General features: G+C 42.3%; 1 protein-coding gene across 50 annotated transcripts in view; it reads left to right on the plus strand.

Annotated features, from left to right (window-relative positions):
* LOC100488700 (putative protein FAM47C) overlaps positions 1-23,465 on the plus strand; it is a 92,213-nt gene that overhangs the window by 63,750 nt on the left and 4,998 nt on the right. For 41 of the 50 annotated variants that reach the window (XM_031893214.1, XM_031893217.1, XM_031893197.1 and 38 more), the window contains 5 exons: positions 8,311-8,346; positions 8,698-8,733; positions 9,257-9,340; positions 10,348-10,383; positions 10,959-10,994. In XM_031893214.1, coding sequence (XP_031749074.1) covers positions 8,311-8,346; positions 8,698-8,733; positions 9,257-9,340; positions 10,348-10,383; positions 10,959-10,994 — 228 coding nt within the window. Of the gene's footprint in view, positions 1-8,310; positions 8,347-8,697; positions 8,734-9,256; positions 9,341-10,347; positions 10,384-10,958; positions 10,995-11,341; positions 11,378-11,894; positions 11,945-12,875; positions 13,169-23,465 lie in introns of those variants that run through there. The other 9 variants (XM_031893175.1, XM_031893181.1, XM_031893188.1 and 6 more) reach the window with 6 other exon arrangements.

A 23,465-nucleotide genomic window follows, 5' to 3' on the forward strand; every position in this document is an offset into this window, starting at 1 on the left:
GAAACCCTATAAATACGTCCCTTTTTTTGCAAAATGTTGAATTGAATGGCATGCATTGATCATTCGTGAGCCTGGGCATTATCCAGCGACTATGGGGGTCATTATTGTATATTTGCTCATAAAAATATATTTCCTTTAATGGTTTCACCCTGGTTAAATAATGTCCCCTTTATCATTGGATGACTGCAGTGCATGGAGGGAGATGTTTATGGCAGGGGTAGAAGTATATAATAATATTGCTAAATTAAATATTCATTGTAACTAGTATATATTATCGATATTATATTGTAACAAAAAGTTCTAATTCATGATAAATTTCTCTTTTTGGTTGATTTTGGCATTGCCACGGTGGGGGGCCTATAGCAACAGAAGGATCAGTCACCTGAAGTCCTTGCCTGTAACATTACAGTCTATCATGCTAATACCTGCCCCGATCTGCCCATTTTCCCCAACAATGCACTGTAGCCCTTAGGATATGCAGAATGGGAATAAACCCTCTCAGTATTCTTTCTTGAAGGAGGTAAGGTCCTTGCACACCGTAGCTTGTCTCCGCCCCCTTGTAAGGTAGAGACTAGCCCCTATGGCAAGTGGTAAGTTCAATATGCTCAACTCCAAGCCTCTACTGCACCTCAAAAACCTTCTATCCCCCAAACTAACCCACTTCAGTCTGTTGCTGTACGTCTCCCCACTTGTGCCATCCACATTGTACTCACCAGGTGATAAAGCAGGTGATAATGGCAATAAAGCGGCCAATTACCGGTTTGTTACCCTCATCGGCGCGGTGCCCTGTATATTCCCCAAAAGCCCAACCCTGTTCCTATTTATAGGATTCTTTACCAACACTGACAGACACCTCCGCTTATCCACTTAAGCCTCAAAGTTAGGCTACCTAAAGGCTGGAGAAGGTTCCAGCATCCCAGGGATCAACATTAGCTTATGTGCACTGCTGATGTGCATCCGCCTAGTGGTAGATGTGAGAATAACAACCAGTAGGGGAAATAGTAGGAGGAGCTGGGTCCTATGATGGAGATAACAATAGTGATGAGCGAATCTGTCCCATGTGGCTTTGCCGAAAAATTTGAGAATCTTTCAAAAGATTTGCGAAACGGCGAAAATGTTGCGCGGAAAAAAATTGTCGCCTGCGACTATTCTTTTGACGCCCACGACTATTCTTTTGACGCCCGCGACTATTCTTTTGACGCGGACTATTCTTTTGACGCCCACGACTATTCTTTTGACGCCCACGACTATTCTTTTGACGCCCACGACTATTCTTTTGACGCCCGCGACTATTCTTTTGACGCACGACTATTCTTTTGGCGCCCACAACTATTCTTTTGACGCCCATGACTATTCTTTTGTCGCCCGCGACTATTCTTTTGACGCGCAACTATTCTTTTGACGCCCACGACTATTCTTTTGACGCCCGCGACTATTCTTTTGACGCGCGGCTATTCTTTTGACGCCCATGACTATTCTTTTGTCGCCCGCGACTATTCTTTTGACGTGCAACTATTCTTTTGTCGCCCACGACTATTCTTTTGACGCGCGGCTATTCTTTTGACGCCCACGACTATTCTTTTGACGCGCGACTATTCTTTTGTCGCCCACGACTATTCTTTTGACGCGTGACTATTCTTTTGACGCCCACGACTATTCTTTTGACGCCCACGACTATTCTTTTGACGTGCGACTATTCTTTTGACGCCCACGACTATTCTTTTGATGCCCATGACTATTCTTTTGTCGCCCGCGACTATTCTTTTGATGCGCGGCTATTCTTTTGTCGCCCATGACTATTCTTTTGTCGCCCACGACTATTCTTTTGACGCGCGGCTATTCTTTTGACGCCCATGACTATTCTTTTGTCGCCCGTGACTATTCTTTTGACGCGCAACTATTCTTTTGACGCCCACGACTATTCTTTTGTCGCCCACGACTATTCTTTTGACGCGCGACTATTCTTTTGATGCGCGGCTATTCTTTTGTCGCCCATGACTATTCTTTTGACGCCCGCGAAATTATTCTTGCGACAATTTTCACCCATCACTAGTCAGGAAGATTACGCATGCTGCTGTGCTGGGTGTTTCTGCAGGAACGGAATCATGCATAATGGCAAAAATCGCTCCCAGGCAAATATTGAATAGAAAATGCGTATAAAACTGTTCCAGAACCATATTACAAAACCTGGGGAAAATCAGGTAATATTGAAACCCCAACCATTATCAACCCCCCCCCCTCCCCAGTGCTCAGCAGTTGATGGGAAGTGGTATGATCAGTTCTGCACTTCTGCTTGAGGTTCCGGGGGGCAATGATTCCTACTGATGTCAGTGCCACTATGCCATTTACATGGGTATTGATCACCGCTATGCACTAACACTGCCCTGGCTGAGCTCTAACACTAAACCCCTGTGGTTGGGTTGGGGTCTTTTAACTAAAGGGCGGTTGTTTCTAAAGGGCATTATTTCACAGTATCACAGTAAACAGGAAATATAACATGGCTAAGAATGATGACATTCATGGGATTTGTAGCTGGGAATGGCCTACGGGAAAAACTGGTTTGCGTCCCAGTGACCTGAGCAGGAATTGCTTTGCTTCAATGTTTATCCCTGTGTTGTCCATTAGAATTTATCATGCATAGCTATGGATATTTGCATTCAGTACCGGTATGTGTACAACCCTACAGCAGCTTATTTGCCTATTTCCCCAGCAGGGTTGCAGTCCTATGGCTTATAAGATGCAAAAATGCATTTCATTTCTGAGCACGTAGCAAATTTTCTTTATTGTTTTATTACTTTTACTTGTGAGCCACTCTCAGATGTAAAAAGTAAACTTCAGTCACACTTTACTGCTGCGCTGCAAGTTGGAGTGATATCCCCCCCCCCCAGCAGCCGATCAGCAGAACAATGGGAAGGGAGCAAGATAGCAGCTCCCAGTAGGTATCAGAATAGCACTCAATAGTAAGAAATCCAAGTCCGGCTTGGGACTCCTCCAGTTACATGGGAGTAGGAGAAACAATAGGTTAGCTGAAAGCAGTTCTAATGGGTAGCGCTGGCTGAAAGCTCAGACTCAGGCACAATGCACTGAGATGGCGCCTACACACCAATATTACAGCTACAAATACATTTGTTGGTTCAAGAATAAAATGGTTAAATGAATTATTTGCTATGTAAACAGTATAATTTAAAAATAAAAAGTATACCAAAAAAATTATGATGCAAAATAAGGGCTGTTATTGGCTATTTGGTAGCCCCATGTGGCCTGCAGGAGGCCCTGCTTAGAGTAAAACTGTGTCTCTGGGCTTCCAGGCCTCCAAGCCAGAAATGTAAAAATGGCACCTACTTTGAGGCCACTGGGAGCAACATTAAAGGGGGTGGTGAGCAACATGTTGCCCCCGGGCCACTGGTTGGGGATCCCTGCTCTACTGGGGCACAAGCTGCCCAAATTCAGCATTCACATTGCCAGTGATCCTTGGGTAATACCACTGCACCCTCCCTTTCCCTCCTTATGGATCGGATCACCAGTCTGGGTTTGCTCAGCTGATGCCCATGTACAATGATGGGCTAATAACATGGCCGCAAAGGAGGGCACAGCAAGGAAGATAAGGGGAAGGGTGGAGAGAAGAATTGCAACAGGGATATATTCAGATTTATAGGCCCTATTCACAGTTCAAATCCAATGAAAACTTTATCTTCTTAACTGATATTCCTTCAGGGCTGCACATGGAGTTTCCACTGATCCCCACAGCAGTGATTATGCACATGTAAACACAAATAGGGGCAATTCCTACATCCCATTCCACTCCCTTAGTGCAAACACATTGCCCCGGCCAGAAGGCAAACTCTGAGCAAAGTAACCAGTTCTGTCCAAAGGCAGAGCCTCTGACTGCTGAGGGCCCCAGGCCCCCTGACTGATTAGCAGTTTCAAGAAAAATATCTCATTCCATGAAATGGGCCCATGAAATAATTCTGCTGTGGGACCCGGTATCTACAATGTGGACAAGTGCAAAGTTATGCACTTTGGCAGAAATAAACGCAAGATATCTACAAAAACCCCTAGATCCTTCTCCAGTAGATAACAAGTTGTCTAATTCCAGGCAGTGTCATTCTGTGGCTACTAAAGCAAATAAAGTGCTGTCTTGTATAAAAAAGGGCATTGACTCAAGGGATGAGAACATAATTTTGCCCCTTTATAGGTCCCTGGTAAGGCCTCACCTTGAGTATGGGGGCATACTCTTTTTTTCCCATAAAAGTGATCAACGCACAAGAAGTACATTGGTCAGATGTTGGGTAGGGGGTTCCTCACGGTGAGGGTAGTGAGGTTGGGGAATGCCCTGCCGGGGGGTGTTGGGTAGGGGGTTCCTCACGGTGAGGGCAGTGAGGTTGGGGAATGCCCTGCCGGGGGGTGTTGGGTAGGGGGTTCCTCACGGTGAGGGCAGTGAGGTTGGGGAATGCCCTGCCGGGGGGTGTTGGGTAGGGGGTTCCTCACGGTGAGGGCAGTGAGGGGGTTGGGGAATGCCCTGCCGGGGGATGTTGGGTAGGGGGTTCCTCACGGGGAGGGCAGTGAGGGGGTTGGGGAATGCCCTGCCGGGGGGATGTTGGGTAGGGGGTTCCTCACGGTGAGGGCAGTGAGGTTGGGGAATGCCCTGCCAGGGGATGTTGGGTAGGGGGTTCCTCATGGTGAGGGCAGTGAGGTTGGGGAATGCCCTGCTGGGGGGATGTTGGGTAGGGGGTTCCTCACGGTGAGGGCAGTGAGGTTGGGGAATGCCCTGCCGGGGGATGTTGGGTAGGGGGTTCCTCACGGTGAGGGCAGTGAGGGGGTTGGGGAATGCCCTTCCTAGTGATGCTGTAATGGCAGATTCTGTTAATGCCTATAAGAGGGGCCTGGATGAGTTCTTGAACAAGCAGAGTATCCAAGGCTATTGTGATACTAATACCTACAGTTAGTATTAGTGGTTGTATATATAGTTTATGTATGTGAGTGTATAGATTGGTAAGTATAGGTTGTGGGTGCTGGGTTTACTTGGATGGGTTGAACTTGATGGACTCTGGTCTTTATTCAACCCTATGTAACTATGTAACTATCTTCTAGTGGCACCACTGGCTCCGTCACTGGGGTCCCTTAACTGACGTGTGAATATTATTGTGAAAAATTCCTTGCTGGGTCCTTTGGGTTGCAGGTTCACTAAAGTGAAATGCTCCAGAACCAGAGCAGCAGCTAGGAACATCCATTGGGTTATCCTGCATTTTGTAGTTGACCAACCTCTACAGACAATATCCAGTGGTTACTGCCACACAAAATAAGGAAACAATAGCCAAGATGTGTAAATACATGCATGAATTATTACCAAAAATGAGGTGCTGCCTGTCCATTACAGAGTCTAATAGGCAGTAGATCCATCCAGCAGGCACAGGGGCATCTACTGAGATTAGAAGAAAGGAGGTTCCAACATTACTATCAAAAGGGTTTATTACAATGAGAGCTGGGAAGCTGTGGGAATTCTCTCCCTGAATCAGTCGTACTGGCAGATACATTAGATAGGTACAAGAAGGGGTTGGAAATCAAGATCAACAAAGTTGATCCAGAGATTGGTCCCATTACCATCTTGGAGTCATCTTTAGAGCATGTGCAGTGCCACTGACACACAAAACTTGGCCTAACAAGATCCAAGATGGAGATCTTTTCCGGACCACTTTGTAGGCCTGGATCATTACCCTTATAGGGCTGCTGAATCCTTCTGCTGATTGGTTGCTATGACTTAATAGACTGTGAGCAAACTTCTTATTATATCTTCACTTGGTTTCAGTATCTTCACAAAGTTCGCCGTGAACTTTCACCCTTCAGTGTGTTATCAGAGTAGGGTTGCCACCTCTGCCGGCTCTTTTCGCCAGGCGGGGGGAGGATGGTAACATCACGAGGGTGGGGAAGGGGCGGGACTGTGATGGCATGGGGCCGTGACATCATTAGGTGGGGCTATGATGCAAAGAAGCATTGGGATTATCCACATCCTATTAATCCTTTTCCTGCCAATGAGATAGAACCTACATCACTGGCAAGAAAATTAACAGGTGCCAGAGATGTAGTTTTGCCATGTCTGCTGCTGCTTGCAGGGTGGGGGTTTCTAGGGGGCGCTACTGGCCCCAAGTCTTGTCTACAAAAATATATCCTGAATGCAAAAATATCTCCATTACACAAAATGAGTTTTTCTCAGGGTACATAAGTATTTATGGCCATAAACAGTGGTCAAAATATACAAAATAAATATTTCTAGTCAAGTATGAGAACAAAATTACATTTGTGCACAAAAAAGATCTCATAAAATCACAAACGCCATTCTATCAAATCTCAAATGGATAAAATCCATTTAACAGAACCAGTGTGTAATGCTACTTCAGAAGTATGGAAAAAAAAATTTGGACAAAATATGTAATGCCAAATACACTTTATATCTAACTAGATTTGAATGACAAAGTAGATGCTTGTAACATAAAGGAAGATTCCATCTATTTTGTCATTTAAGTCTAGCAATTTAGAGTTATATAAGAATTGATAAGTATTAATTGTTGAGTATTATATATAATTCATTCTGTAAGTAACGTTACACATCACTGTTTCTGTTCCACGGATTTTATCCATTTGAGAGACAGAATGCATGTTTAACTTAACAGAATTCATTTTGTGCATGGAGGATATTGTTGCATACAGAATGTATTGTTGTAGACAAATTGTACTTGGGACACAAGGCCCCTTATAGGTTTGTGTGTTTACAATAACATCTGCCTTGAAAAAATATGGGACCCCTACACCTATTCACCAGAGACCGTAAGGGGATATTAAAACCACTTAAACACAGTATTGTCCCCACAACCCAATATCCCTGGGTGGGCAGCAAATGTGGTTTTTATCTACAGTATGTCGCCTCTATCTAAATAATCTATCAATAATATGCCACTTGGCACTATTTACAGCCTACGCTGGCATTTGCCCATATGGTCCAACAGCCTGTCACTGATGGGCATCTGGATGGGGACAATGATAGGGAGGCCATGCAAGTAATAGAGAGAGGATAGAGCCAGCCCTGGGGCCTAGATAAATATTTCCCCTTATACAAATTTCACTAGGGCTTTAAGGTGACAGCCAGAAGCTAAATTGTTGCATATGAACATTTATTTGACTGACCCGTCCATCTGGTCATTGTTGACTTTGGGCTGTGGTTGGACGGGTGAAAGGGGAGTGGGGAAGGGGAGAGCCGGGTATAAAGGGAGAGGGAGAGAGACAGACCTTTATCCCAGGGACCCTGAGAAGAACAAGATGAAAGCCATTATCCTGCTCGCTCTGCTAGCCGCCGTCCTGATTCAGGGTAAGTGAGATACACATGGGGGAGAATAAGTGAGGGACGGGGGGGGGGGTGAAAGTGTAACTATACAGAGCGATAGGCAATTTGTATTGTAGAACAGTATCATTTTACATCTTTACAATTTAGAATTGTGTAGAATGGCACCTTGGGAGTCGCTAGGAAGCAGAGATAGAAAATACACAACTCTGAAGCCCAGCACTTACTGGGGGTCATTTATCAACACTGGGCAAATTTGCACCTAGGGAGTGGTCTATGGCAACCAATCAAGCTCTTGATTCCTTCAGCTGGTTAACATAGTGTTAATAAATCAAAAATGATCTGGTGCACAAAATCCACTTTTCTTCGGGGAAATGGTTTGCCCTTTACAACTTGATTTCTAAAATGTTTATGCCCAAAAGAGAGCCCAAACCCAGTAGGCACTCACTAATTTTATCCCAGAAAGTTATTCTTTCACAAAGTGTCCTTAGTCTTTTGATTTAAACATAAAAAGTCTATCAAATTTCTAGCGCATCGTTCAGTCATGTTGGGTTTTGTTCCAACTGACCCACTCAACATCGGGTCCCCACTCCCAGTGGGAAGAATATGCTCAAGATCTTGTGTTTGCTGATTACTATTTGCAATTAACCATATGTTCCATTGTTTAGTTTCTTGCCAGAAACTATATCTGCTTAGCACAACGTACTTTTTCTTTACTTGTCTGGGAAAAAGACACACGGAAGTACCTGAGGCAAATGGTCATTTTCAGTATCCTTGATGCCAAAATCTCTATTGCACAAAAACAGCTGCAAAACAGCAAATGTTCCTTATGTTCTTACCAAGCAGCAATCACTATTTCTGCAGTTGTAACAGTGGCCCCTGTGTTAGAATGTGATCATTGTTCCTTAATAAACCCACATAATTATAAGGGACTGTATTTGCGCTGTTGGAACTTCTTTTTACTATTTGCCTTGCAGATATAAGTGCAGCTCCGGTGCAGCCTGAGGGAACAGGTAAGTGCCAATGCCTTTATCTCCAAACCTCTCCAGCTCCCCCTGAATATCTTCTACATTATTGTCATTAGTTGCTTTCTACTCCATCCCAATGCTTTCCCTCATCTTCCAGATGTCCATGTTGTATTCCTCACCCTTATCCTGCTCTCTGTTCTTCCCAGAACACCACACAATATCCCATTACTTCATCTTGTACATCTTTCTTTTAATCCATTTGCTTCTTCTTAGTTTAAAGCTCCAGGATAGGTGGTTGGCTAAAAAGGGCAATGTGTTCTAAAAGGGAAACTCCCCCCAAGAACTGATTTTGCATAGTATTGAGCTATTGGAAACTTCTTTTTATTTTCCCTGCAGATATAAGTGAAGCTCTGGAGCAGCCTGAGGGAACGGGTAAGTTCCAATGTCCCTATCTCCAAACCTCACTTTGCTCCTCCTAAATATCTTCTAATATTATGATTAGTTAGCATTCCCCAATACTCCGGCCTTTGCATTTCTCTATATATTTCATTTTATCCTCTTAGCCCCTCCCTGACCTTCATAAATAAGAGGGAAAACGTATTTATATTACATATTGCAGTCACCAAAGTCCCCCAAGTTTATAGGGAACATTCTTTGATTCTATTCTGCAAACCTCACTATATCCATTCTGTATGTATTTTACCTTTTAAAATCCAATTCATAATGCCACATCTGCAGGACAGGGGAGAAAACAAAGGCAGAAGGGAAGGTTTGGGAATATCTGTAACAGTTATTATATAAAGAAACTTCTAGATAATACACTGACACCTGGCACAATAGGGGAAGATCTCATGGGGCAGTTGATTTCATTGCAAAGATAAATATAGGAGCCTATAGAATGGGAAGACATAAGGTGTCACATACCAAACTCTCTCGTCTAATATTTTGCTTGCAGAGCATAAGAGTCTTCTTCACCGTAGAGGTTGCGTTATCTGGTCCTGCTTTGGAAAAAGAGATACAGACAAACCTGAGGCAAATGGTAAATTTCAGTATCCTTAATGCCAAATCTCTATTGTGCTCCCTACTGCTATGTCTTCTCTTCCAGCCATCCATATTGTATTCCTGTCGGTTTCACTCCATTATCCTACTCCCATCTGTGCCCTGCGTCCCACCATGCTGTATCCCATACCCTATTGCTCCAGTCTTTACATGTCTCTGTATATTTCCTTTATACTCTTCGTTCCCTCCCTAGGGCCAGCTGTCAGCTAAAACAGAGATTTGACTTTGGTCCATCTTGATAAATAAAAGGGAAAAAGGGGCTATAAAAGATAATGAGATTCACCACTTTTGACTTTATGCGATCCCACACCAACTGGCTCCTTCATGCTTGCCCCCTCCCCACCAATCTAATCCTGGGGGACAGAAAAAAAACTCTTTGAAGCATTGAAAGCCCAGAGAAGGTTTTTTGATTGCTGAGACAGGAATTCCTGGAACTAATCCCAAAAAGCTCCAAGAAAATCCCATTTACATGGGTTTATCCATAGGCCACAGATCCCCAAACTTTTTTATTCTTGAGCCACACAAGCATGAAAAAATATTCTTTGGAGATGCCAATAAGGGCTGTGATTGGCTATTTGGTGGCCCCATGTAGACTGCTGGCCTGCAGGAGGCTCTGCTTGGAGTTAAACTGTGTCTCTTTACTTCCAAAATCTGCCTCCAAGCCAGAGATTTAAAAATGGCACCTACTTTGAGGCCACTGGGAGCAACATCAAAGGGGGTGGTGAGCAAGATGTTGCCACTGGTTGGGGATCACTGCTATAGGCACTGGGTTTAAAGCAGAAGCCAGTATAATTGGTTATCAGATTCCCAACTACAGACCGGTTTCACCCTTCTTGGGGTTCATCAGCGTAGTGCTGGGTTTTCTGATCAGCTTAGGTAGAGCCGGGGGTGGGGATCCACATTTATTTGTGAGACAGGAATGGAATGACCCCCCTGTTGCGCTATAGGAACCGTAAACTCCTCTCTTTATTATTATTTGCCTTGCAGTGGAAGGTGAAGCTCTGGTGAAACCTGATGAAACTGGTAAGTCGCAATTTCTTTATCTCCAAACCTCTCTTGCTCCCCCTGAATATCTTCTGTAATATTTTCTTGAGTAGCACCAATCTCTTGGGTCTACTTCACCCGATTGCTTTAATTCATCTTCCAGCCACCCATGTAGCGTTCCTCACCATTTCATCCTATCACCCTTCTCTCTTCTGCTCACTCACCATGAGACGGCTGCCTCACTACCTTCTTCACATCATTCTATATCTTTCCTGTTGGTTCCTTCCAGTTTAAGAGCAATCTGTGCAAAGTGTCATTTTGGATTAGTTTGAAAAGAAAATAAGTACAACTATTATCTATGTAGTTACCCTTTGTCAATGAAAAGGCATAAATAGAAATAATTTTTCCACCCTGGAACAGACCGTCCCGCTGCAGAGAAGAAACTGCAAAACAGCAAATGTTCCTTATGTTCTTACCAAGCAGCAATCACTATTTCTGCAGTTGTAACAGTGGCCCCTGTGTTAGAATGTGATCATTGTTCCTTAATAAACCCACATAATTATAAGGGACTGTATTTGCGCTGTTGGAACTTCTTTTTACTATTTGCCTTGCAGATATAAGTGCAGCTCCGGTGCAGCCTGAGGGAACAGGTAAGTGCCAATGCCTTTATCTCCAAACCTCTCCAGCTCCCCCTGAATATCTTCTACATTATTGTCATTAGTTGCTTTCTACTCCATCCCAATGCTTTCCCTCATCTTCCAGATGTCCATGTTGTATTCCTCACCCTCATCCTGCTCTCTGTTCTTCCCAGAACACCACACAATATCCCACTACTTCTCTTGCTCTCTGTTCTTAATCCATTTGCTTCTTCTTAGTTTAAAGCTCCAGGTTAGGTGGTTGGCTAAAAAGGGCAATGTGTTCTAAAGGGGAGCTCCCCCCAAGAACTAATTTTGCACAGTATTGAGCTATTGGAAACGTCTTTTTATTTTCCCTGCAGATATAAGTGAAGCTCTGGTGAAGCCTGAGGGAATTGGTAAGTTCCAATGTCCCTATCTCCAAACCTCACTTTGCTCCTCCTAAATATCTTCTAATATTATGATTAGTTAGCATTCCCCAATACTCCGGCCTTTGCATTTCTCTATATATTTCATTTTATCCTCTTAGCCCCTCCCTGACCTTGATGAATGAGAAGGAAAACGTATTTATATTACATATTGCAGTCACCAAAGTCCCCCAAGTTTATAGGGAACATTCTTTGATTCTATTCTGCAAACCTCACTATATCCATTCTGTATGTAGTTTACCTTTATAATTCATAATGCCACATCTGCAGGACAGGGGAGAAACCAAAGGCAGAAGGGAAGGTTTGGGAATATCTGGAACAGTTATTATATAAAGAAACTTCTAGATAATACACTGAGACCTGGCACAATAGGGGAAGATCTCATGGGGCAGTTGATTTCATTGCAAAGATAAATATAGGAGCCTATAGAATGGGAAGATATTACGTGTCACATACCAAACTCTCTTGTTCAATCTTTTGCTTGCAGGTCGTAGATCCCTCAACGTCGAAAGTATGTATAGGTTCCTATGCCAAATGGTAAGTTTCAATGTACGTAACTCAAAGCCTCTCAGAGACAGAGAGAGAAAGCAGGTATGGGAAGAGAATGGCGAGAGGTCAATTCTGAGAGATCAGATTCCAGCACAGGGCTTTTTATTTGTCTTATGTGCTCATCTCTAGGTGCCCTTCAGACAAGGCCTTAAAGGAGATCTTAACCCAAAAAACTGAAAATTTTTCTCTTATTCGGTTTTAGACTGCTATTACCAGGCTTTTGGCTCAACAGTTCTCTCTGAAAGTCATTGAGTCAGCAAAGTTAAGGTTAACTGACTATACAAGAAAAACATCAGAAGCCCATAGACCAGTGGTTCTCAACCTTCCTAATGCCGCGACCCTTTAATACAGTTCCTCATGTTGTGGTGACCCCCAACCATAAAATTATTCCTAAGACCATAGGAAATATGTGTTTTCCGATGGTCTTAGGCGACCTCAAAGGGGTCCCGACCCACAGGTTGAGAACCGCTGCCATAGACAGTTAGGGTCGCTGACACTCTGGCCTTCAAAAGAGAGTTGCTTAGTGGAAAGCCAGGTACTAGTAGCCTAAAACTGATAGTTGCATTACCTTTAATGTGACTGCTATATGTAAGAACTCATGTTTAAGATCAAATGCGTAGCTACAGGGGTCCGTTAGCTGGTTTGAGGGGCTGTAAGAAGAGGAGATTTTGACAAGTACCAATGGGTCGCGGGTCGCAGATGTGAGAGGAAAAGACAGAGGAAGGAGGGAAGGTCTGGCAGGGTGTGGAACAGTTATCCAACATGGAGGCTTCTCTCCAGATAATACATGGATACACGGCACAGCAGGGGGAGGGAACACAGTTTATTTCATTGCAGGGAAAGAGAAATATGGGAACCTACAGAGGAGATGTTACTAGGGAGGAGATGTTACTAACTTCTCTCAACGTTTTTCTTGCAGGGGATTAGAATCTTCAACAAATGTTGATGTGATTTCAGATGTGAAGCTAAGGAAAAGCCTGAGCCATGGACTTTAAATGTTTATTTTCCATTAAATGTCCTCAACCAAATATCAGTTCATCTCCCTGTCCTAATGTGAGTCGTGTCCTTATCCTGATACCTCTTTACCTTTCTTTTTATCTGCCTGACCCCTTCCAAGGGATTTGGGTTTTTTGTCTTGATAAACACAATGAAAAAAACATACAACTTGATGCCATTGTTACTATATCAATAAAGAGACATCATTAGAGTGTATATGTGTTCTAAGCGCATGATGTAAGTCCATGTTGTTATGTTCTTGTAATGAGCTGACATGGAGGGAAGGCAGCTAGGCACGGTTTGGTTAATCCATATGTGGAAGCAATAGAGAGAGAAATGAGAACTGCACCTATCAAGATCCCATACCCTTGTGCTAATTTGCCCCATCTCTAGTGGCCAACTTGCCTATTGCACCTACTTGGCATAGGATGTAACAAGGGAGTCGTGTCTCTTGCCCTGTAGGTTCTCAATTTTGCACCATGAAATTTAAGAGGTAGCAGTATATCCTATCAATGTGCTGCCCCATACCTTGCAGAACCCTTACCGTGCCCATTTGTGCACAATTTATTAGCCTGCGCAAATCTTGTAGCATAAAGTCAAGTGCTTGATTACCGTGGGTGCAGGTAATGCTGGAGTTCTAAAGAAGAAAGTTGCATGGTGCGTAGGGAACAAGGGGACCTTGTAACTGTGGCCCTGACCTGTGCTAAGTACTGACCCCTTCTTACTCTTCAGTGGAACCCAAGCTGCTCAGCCAGCTTATCTACTCCTCTCTCACCAACTAAGGTGAGCTCCACTGAACCTTCCCTAAGGTTGGTACCAAATGAGGCCTGGGTCAATCATTCCCTCCCTTATAAGAGCCCATTAACCTGCCTCCATGTTTTGAGAGTGTGGGTGGAAAACAGAGGAACCCATGAATGTATGGGGAGAACATACAGATTCCTTGCCAATAGCCCCTTGGCTGGAAATGAACCTAGGACCCCAGAGCTGCAAGGCAGCAATGCTAACTGCTCCCACCCGATGCTTGATCATGGTTCTTAAACTAATTTACATTACATTCCTTTACCCACTAATTAGCCAATCATTTGACCGTTAAAAATAAGCAATTTAAGCCATCACCCCCATCCACCACAGTCATACCCAAATTTGTTCTGCCCCAAAAGCCCCATCCACTTTCTAGTAATTTTCTCTCTAACTGGGGTCCATGATTGGAGCTGTCCAGCTAAACTCTGGGCTAGAAAGTCCCAAAAAGGGTTGACTGAGCCTTAAGTCCAAGTGAGGTAAATGCTTATTTGCTTCTCTACATATTCAGGGAAGGTCATGGAGCTGGGCAGTATAGCAGCATGGCTGATACAACATGTTTAGAGGGGCCCAACCAAGTTTTGGACCACAAAAGCTGGTTTCAAAGCAAAATGATCACCTAGTCACCATACTGGGCTTGCAGCACCAATCAGCTTCTCAAATAAGCAGGGCTGCCAGCCTGTTAAGCCAGGGCCAATATTACAAACTTTGCAGCAATGTTCCTCCTGGTAAACACATAATACCCTCCCCATTCTGGCCCTCGTCTGTCCTCTTGTGCCCTGATCTGCCCCATATCTAGCTCCATGTTAACCTTTTCTCTTTATCAGCTTTACCTTTGAGTGTAGTATTAGGGCCCACTAGGTGGCAACACTACATAAAAACCACATCTAGTTCACAGGGGGTTGCTTCCTAATGACGTGTTTCAGAAGCACTGGGATTGACCACATTACATTAACCCTTTACCTGCCAATGAGGTAGAACCCACGTCACTGGCAAGATAATTACCGGGTACCAACCACAAAGTTTGACATTTCTGCAGGGTAGGTGTGTGTGTGTGTATGATTATCTTTAATAAACAATACAATTTAGGAATAAAAAAGGAATACTGAAACCTCCTGGAATATTTGGGATCTCCCAAGAATATACATCGGTGGGCACATTGATATCAAGGCTACATCATCAATTTGCAGTCATGGAAGTTGGCTGCTAGGTGCATGTATTATTAGGGGAGGAAGTAGAAAAGTGACCTATTTTCCCTCTATCAAAAGTAAATTGCCCTCTCAATGATAAGCCAACTGCCTCCATTTACACTTGTATTGTCCATAGGGTCTAGTAACTTGGCTCTGATGGACAGCTCAATGAGGACAATGACAGGACCAGCCCCGGGGTCTAGATAAATATCTGCTTACACCTCTGGTGCTGTCACTTGGATCCCTCTACTGACGTAAAAATTCTTCTTGAAATTCCTTGCTGTGATTTTTCTACCGAGACCTTTTCTACTGGTCTCAGGGTCACTTCAAAGAAAGGAAGGAACAAAATATTGGGCAGCCTTTAGGAACATCCATATGCCAGCTCTTGGGCTAACCTTCATTTTGTAGTTGACCAGCCTCTACCAACAATATCCAGCCATTATGGGCACACAAGTAATGAAAAACATTGCCAAGATGAAGATGAAGCCTGTGGGGTTATTGTGGGGACAGGGTTATTGGAAATAGCTCTTAGTGCAAAGCACCAAGATGGGGATCTCCTATAGGCAACTTTGAAGGCCTGGATCATTCCTGCTAAAGGGCTGCTGGTACTTTCTGCTGATTGGATGCTAAGAGTTACTAGACTGATAACAAACTTCATCATTTGTTTTTAATGTCTTCATTTGAGGCCACAGGGTTGGTGTATGGGTCTACTGTGTGTTATCGGACACTAGGAGGCCAGTGGTCACTACTGAGCATGTTCAAGCAGTTGCTGCCAGGGTAACACTTGCCTTAATAAAAAAAAATATGGAATCCCTTCACCTATTTAGCAGACATCTAAAACCTCCTCAAAGACAATGCCAGGGATCTCCGAGAACCCAATATCCTTGGGTGGGCACACGGTCTTACACCTGCTCCGATATCAAGGCTCCATCACCATTTTGAAGTCATGGAGGTTGGAGGCTGGGTGCATGAATTATTAAGGGAGGCAGCAGAAAATAGTCATGTGCCGTGACAAATATCCTACATATGGGATATTTCCACCTATGCAGTGCCTATTTCTGCCACTGCAAAAGATTGGTATTTGGCTGAATCCGTTAAGGAGGATTTGGGGATTCAGCCAAATAGCAAAAAGGTAGGTACGGTGAATCCTTACATATAACACAACAATGGGGTGCACAAGGGTATAAGTCAGTATCAAACTATTGGAATATTTTGTGCCCTTTGAAACAAAGACCTATTTGTCAACATTTGGCCAATTTTCAGCCAGATATCGGCCGGGTGGGCCCATCTGAGGGCCCCATACACAGGCCGATAAGCTCCCGACTCGGACAATCTGAAGCCTTTATTGGCCCCTGTCTGGCCCCCTATTGAATTCATTTATTATCCCAGTAATTGCCTTCCCAGGTTAGTCAGGCAAAAGTTCACACACCTTAGTTTTTAAGTGTTTCTAACGCAGCCCTTAGGCCGGTGGCGCACAAGGTGGACATCAGGCTGATCTTCTTCCAACCAGAGTGGATTTTGACTTCTTGCCTTTGGCTTAAATGGAAAACTTTTCAATTGGTTGTTTGAAGTCAGATGTTGACCTTTTGGCGAATTTCGCTCAACTGAATCCTGTTAGTTCCAGAATATGAAAATATGTCTAATTTCTCTTTTTTCCTTATCCGTCTCCCCAGGGCCGGTCTTACTTACACAAACAGGAGATTATTCCCTATGACCTCAAGTGCAATAAACTGGTTTTGCCTGTTTTTAAAAAGCCAAAGTCATTTCATTATGAAAAACACAATTTTTGGGAAAAGAAACCCTATAAATACGTCACTTTTTTTGCAAAATGTTGAATTGAATGGCATGCATGGATCATTCGTGAGCCTGGGCATTATCCAGCGACTATGGGGATCATTATTGTATATTTGCTCATAAAAATATATTTCCTTTAATGGTTTCACCCTGGGTTAAAAAATGTCCCCTTTATCATTGGATGACTGCAGTGCATGGTGGGAGATATTACAGGCAGGAAGTTTATGGCAGGGGTAGAAGTGCTAATTCATAATAAAATTCTCATTTTGGTTGATTTTGGCATTGCCACGGTGGGGAGCCTACAGCAACAGAAGGATCAGTCACCTGAAGTCCTTGCCTGTAACATTACAGTCTATCATGCTAATACCCGCCCCGATCTGCCCATTTCCCCTCCCCTTCCTGTGTGATGTCATCCCTGGCCTCCCTGGACTGCAGGCCAGTAAGACTGGGCGGAAAAGGTGGTAACCCTATCCACTATGCGCTGTACCCCTTGGAAAATGGCAGGTAGGGTGCACAAAGTGCCCAAAATACCATACCTGAGTAAAGAGCCCTAGAAGCTCCCTCTGATACCAGCTGCCATTTTAGCTTGGTCTTGGTAGCTTCCTGCTGCAGTTATACCCGTTATAGTTTAGATCACACGTTCCTAAGGGTGAGGGGAGTGAGTTCTTATACATTCTTATGGGAGGGGGGAGCAGGAGAAGGGAGGGGGAGAGGAAGAGAGGAGAGAACTAAGCCCCAAACCTGAAAGAGCCCTAAAGGAGAGGAAGTCTGATACCAAAAAACATGTTCACAAAAAAGGAAACAAGAAATCCTGTGTTTCTTTTGATAGAGGACTCTGTGAGTGCTTATGGCTGTATTTACATAGGCCTTTCTGATAAAGCTTACTGAGTTTTTACCTTTCCTTCTTCTTTAAAACAGGAGTTGGGTCTCTTTCAGGTCTATCAGTCAGTTTTAATCCGCTGGCATGCAACAATGTTTCAGGAGTCAGAACCAGCAGCACCGAGAATGTACACAGGCAGACAGACACTGTTTCCAGTAGCAATTACAAATAGATGTCAAACCCCTGAAAGCAAATAGCAAATGAATATCTGCAGTTATCCTATAAAGAAACTTCTAGATAATACTCTGACACACAGTGCAATAGGGTAGGATATCATGGGGCAGTTTCTTGCCAAGCAGAGAAAGATAAATATAGGGATATGTAGAATGGGAATATAGATACTAAACCCTCTCAGTATTCTTGCTTGCAGGAGGTAAGGTCCTTGCACACCGTAGCTTGTCTCCGCCCCCTTGTAAGGTAGAGACTAGCCCCTATGGCAAGTGGTAAGTTCAATATGCTCAACTCCTCTACTGCACCTCAAAAACCTTCTACCCCCCCCCCAACTAACCCACTTCAGTCTGTTGGTGTACGTCTCCCCACTTGTGCCATCCACATTGTACTCACCAGGTGATATTGGCAATAAAGCGGCCAGTCATCGGTTTGTTACCCTGATCGGCGCGGTGCCCTGTATAGTTATAGAATTCTCCACCAACATTGACAGACACCTCCGCTTATCCACTTAAGCCTCAAAATGAGGCTACCTAAAGGCTGGAGAAGGTTCCAGCATCCCAGGGATCAACATTAGCTTATGTGCACTGCTGATGTGCATCCGCCTAGTGGTAGATGTGAGAATAACAACCAGTAGGGGAAATAGTAGGAGGAGCTGGGTCCTATGATGGAGATAACAATATTCAGGAAGATTATGCATGCTGCTGTGCTGGGTAGAATAGAATCATGCATAATGCACAAAAATGGCTGCCCACACACCATTATTAAACCTTTAAAAAAAATGAATTACTTTGCAAAATACGATTTTAAATGACAGAATTAATTATTTTATAGGTATCAGAATAGTACTCAATAGTAAGAACTCCAAGTCCGGCTTGGGACCCCTCCAGTTACATGGGAGTAGGAGAAACAATAGGTTAGCTGAAAGCAGTTCTAATGTGTAGCGCTGGCTGAAAGCTCAGACTCAGGCACACTTTACTGCTGCGCTGCAAGTTGGAGTGATATCCCCCCCTCCCCTCCAGCAGTCGATCAGCAGAACAATGGGAAAGGAGCAAGATAGCAGCTCCCAGTAGGTATCAGAATAGCACTCAATAGTAAGAAATCCAAGTCCGGCTTGGGACTCCTCCAGTTACATGGGAGTAGGAGAAATAATAGGTTAGCTGAAAGCAGTTCTAATGTGTAGCGCCGGCTCCTTCTGAAAGCTCAGACTCAGGCACACTTTACTGCTGCGCTGCAAGTTGGAGCGATATCCCCCCTCCCCCTCAGCAGCCGACCAGCAGAACAATGGGAAGGGAACAAGATAGCAGCTCCCAGTAGGTATCAGAATAGCACTCAATAGTAAGAAATCTAAGTCCGGCTTGGGACTCCTCCAGTTACATGGGAGTAGGAGAAACAATAGGTTAGCTGAAAGCAGTTCTAATGTGTAGCGCTGGCTGAAAGCTCAGACTCAGGCACACTTTACTGCTGCGCTGCAAGTTGGAGTGATATCCCCCCCCCTCACCCCCAGCAGCCGATCAGCAGAACAATGGGAAGGGAGCAAGATAGCAGCTCCCAGTAGGTATCAGAATAGCACTCAATAGTAAGAAATCCAAGTCCGGCTTGGGACTCCTCCAGTTACATGGGAGTAGAAGAAACAATAGGTTAGCTGAAAGCAGTTCTAATGTGTAGCGCTGTAGCTAAAAATACATTTGTTGGTTCAAGAATAACATTTTAAATGGTAATATAAATTATTTGCCGTGTAAACAGTGTAATTTAAAAATATACCATAAAAATCATGACAGTATCCCTTTAAAGATGCAAAATAAGGGCTGTGATTGGCTATTTAGTAGCCCCATGTGGCCTTCAGGAGGCCCTGCTTGGAGTAAAACTGTGTCTCTGGGCTTCCAAAACTTGCCTCCAAGCCAGAGATTTAAAAATGGCCAATGACTTTGAGGACGCTGGTAGCAACATCAAAGGGGGTTGGTGAGCGACATGTTGCCCCCGAGCCACTGGTTGGGGATCCCTGGTCTACTGGGGCACAAGCTGCCCAAATTCAGCATTCACATTGCCAGTGATCCTTGGGTAATACCACTGCACCCTCCCTTTCCCTCCTTATGGATCGGATCACCAGTTTGGGTTTGCTGAGCTGATGCCCATGTACAATGATGGGCTAATAACATGGCCGCAAAGGAGGGCACAGCAGGGAAGATAAGGGGAAGGGTGGAGAGAAGAATTGCAACAGGGATATATTCAGATTTATAGGCCCTATTCCCAGTTCAAATCAAATTAAAACTTTATCTTCTCGCTGCATTGAGGGGGGACTGTTGGTCCCCGGGGGACCTTTCTCAAGGATAATACAATGGTGATAATGAGCAATTATAACTGTCAGTCTATTTTTGAGCATAACGAAGGCAAATGGGATTGCACCCCCCATTACACAACAAGGGGTCGCTGTACAGGATGTTTCTAACCATTCAGTCCATAAACGTTAATGTGCTTTTAGCTGAAACATATACATCTATGGGATTTAGGATCTGGAATGCCCTGGGCCTACGGTTTTAGGGATCTTTAAGGATCGTTCTTTTATTTGGATTTCTGCTAAAACACATCTTAACAACCAGAAGTGGAAATGTCATTGCTCTGTGCTAAGGAATGGGATGCGCATAGTGAATGAGCACAATGAAAATTAAACAAACTGAGTTTCTCTCAGGGTACATAAGTATTTATGGCCATATACAGTGGTCAAAATATACAAAATAAATATTTCTAGTCAAGTATGAGAACAAAATTAAGTTTGTGCACAAAAAAGATCTCATAAAATCACAAATGCCATTCTATCAATGTAAACATGCATTCTGTCTCTCAAATGGATAAAATCCATGGAACAGAACCAGTGATGTGTAACGTTACTTACAGAGTGAAGTATGGAAAAAAAAATGGACAAAATACCAAATACCAAAATGCCAAATACACTTTGGGGCCGATTCACTAAAGTGTGAAATAACGTGCGCTATTTTTAGCGTGCATCAAAAATTTTATTGCGTCTTAATTTTCGCGACTTTTCACACGATTCACTAAAAGCATACTTGCGCTATTTTATGCGCGATATCACATGCGTTAATTAACTCGCGAAGACTATTTCAATGCGGTATTTGCCGGTACATGCGCAAAATAACGCTCGCGTTTAGTGCTGGACATAAATAGTAGCTTTAAATAGTGTATTTAAATATTAGCCACATATAAATGGTAGCATATAAATGGTAGCAAATAAATATTAGCCACATATAAATGGTAGCATATAAATATTAGCCACATATAAATGGTAGCATATAAATATTAGCCACATATAAATGGTAGCATATAAATATTAGCCACATATAAATGGTAGCATATAAATGGTAGCATATAAATGGTAGCATATAAATATTAGCCACATATAAATGGTAGCACATAAATGGTAGCATATAAATATTAGCCACATATAAATGGTAGCATATAAATGGTAGCATATAAATATTAGCCACATATAAATGGTAGCATATAAATATTAGCCACATATAAATGGTAGCATATAAATGGTAGCATATAAATGGTAGCATATAAATATTAGCCACATATAAATGGTAGCATATAAATATTAGCCACATATAAATAGTAGCATATAAATATTAGCCACATATAAATAGTAGCATATAAATATTAGCAACATATAAATAGTAGCATATAAATATTAGCCACATATAAATGGTAGCATATAAATATTAGCCACATATAAATGGTAGCATATAAATGGTAGCATATAAATATTAGCCACATATAAATGGTAGTATATAAATATTAGCCATATATAAATAGTAGCATATAAATATTAGCCACATATAAATGGTAGCATATAAATATTAGCCACATATAAATGGTAGCATATAAATATTAGATACATATAAATGGTAGCATATAAATAGTAGCATATAAATATTAGCCACATATAAATGGTAGCATATAAATATTAGCCACATATAAATGGTAGCATAAAAATGGTAGCATATAAATATTAGCCACATATAAATATTAGCCACATATAAATAGTAGCATATAAATGGTAGCATATAAATATTAGCCACATATAAATGGTAGCATATAAATAGTAGCATATAAATGGTAGCATATAAATATTAGCCACATATAAATGGTAGCATATAAATATTAGCCACATATAAATGGTAGCATATAAATGGTAGCATATAAATATTAGCCACATATAAATAGTAGCATATAAATGGTAGCATATAAATATTAGCCACATATAAATGGTAGCATATAAATAGTAGCATATAAATGGTAGCATATAAATATTAGCCACATATAAATGGTAGCATATAAATATTAGCCACATATAAATGGTAGCATATAAATGGTAGCATATAAATATTAGCCACATATAAATGGTAGCATATAAATATTAGCCACATATAAATGGTAGCATATAAATATTAGCCACATATAAATGGTAGCATATAAATGGTAGCATATAAATATTAGCCACATATAAATAGTAGCATATAAATATTAGCCACATATAAATGGTAGCATATAAATGGTAGCATATAAATATTAGCCACATATAAATAGTAGCATATAAATGGTAGCATATAAATAGTAGCATATAAATATTAGCCACATATAAATAGTAGCATATAAATGGTAGCATATAAATAGTAGCATATAAATATTAGCCACATATAAATGGTATCATATAAATAGTAGCATATAAATAGTAGATGCTTATAAATAGTAGCCACTAGTGATGAGCGAATGTGTTCTGGTTATCTTTGGTGAAAAATTAGCAAATTAGGCCCTTTATATCTAATTAGATTTGAATGACAAATTAGATTCTTGTTACATAAAGGAAGATTCCATCTATTTTGTCATTTAAGTCTAGCAATTTAGAGTTATATAAGAATTGTTTAGCTTGACATGATATATCTTCTCCAAGAGTATTATATATAATTCATTCTGTAAATAACATTACACATCACTGGTTCTGTTATGCAGATTTTATCCATTTGAGAGACAGAATGCATGTTGGAGTTAACAGAATTCATTTTGTGCATGGAGGATATTGTTGCATACAGAATGTATCGTTGTAGACAAATTGCACTTGGGACACAAGGCCCCTTATAGGTTTGTGTGTTTACAATAACATCTGCCTTGAAAAAATATGGGACCCCTACACCTATTCACCAGAGACCGTAAGGGGATATTAAAACCACTTAAACATAGTATTGTCCCCACAACCCAATATCCCTGGGTGGGCAGCAAATGTGGATTTCATCTCTATTTAAATAATCTATCAATCTATCGATAATATGCCACTTGGCACTATTTACAGCCTACGCTGGCATTTTCCCATATGGTCCAACAGCCTGTCACTGATGGGCATCTGGATGGGGACAATGATAGGGAGGCCATGCAAGTAATAGAGAGATGTTAGAGCCATTAAATAAACATTTCCCCTTATAAAAATGTCACTAGGGCTTTAAGGTGACAGCCAGAAGCTAAATTGTTGCATATGAACATTTACTTGTCTGACCCGTCCATCTGGTCGTTGTTGACTTTGGGTTGTGGTTGGACGAATGAAAGGGGAGTGGGGAAGGGGAGAGCCGGGTATAAAGGGAGAGGGAGAGAGACAGACCTTTATCCCAGG

Source organism: Xenopus tropicalis, chromosome 9 (assembly GCF_000004195.4).
Source record: "Xenopus tropicalis strain Nigerian chromosome 9, UCB_Xtro_10.0, whole genome shotgun sequence".
Lineage (NCBI taxonomy): Eukaryota > Metazoa > Chordata > Amphibia > Anura > Pipidae > Xenopus > Xenopus tropicalis.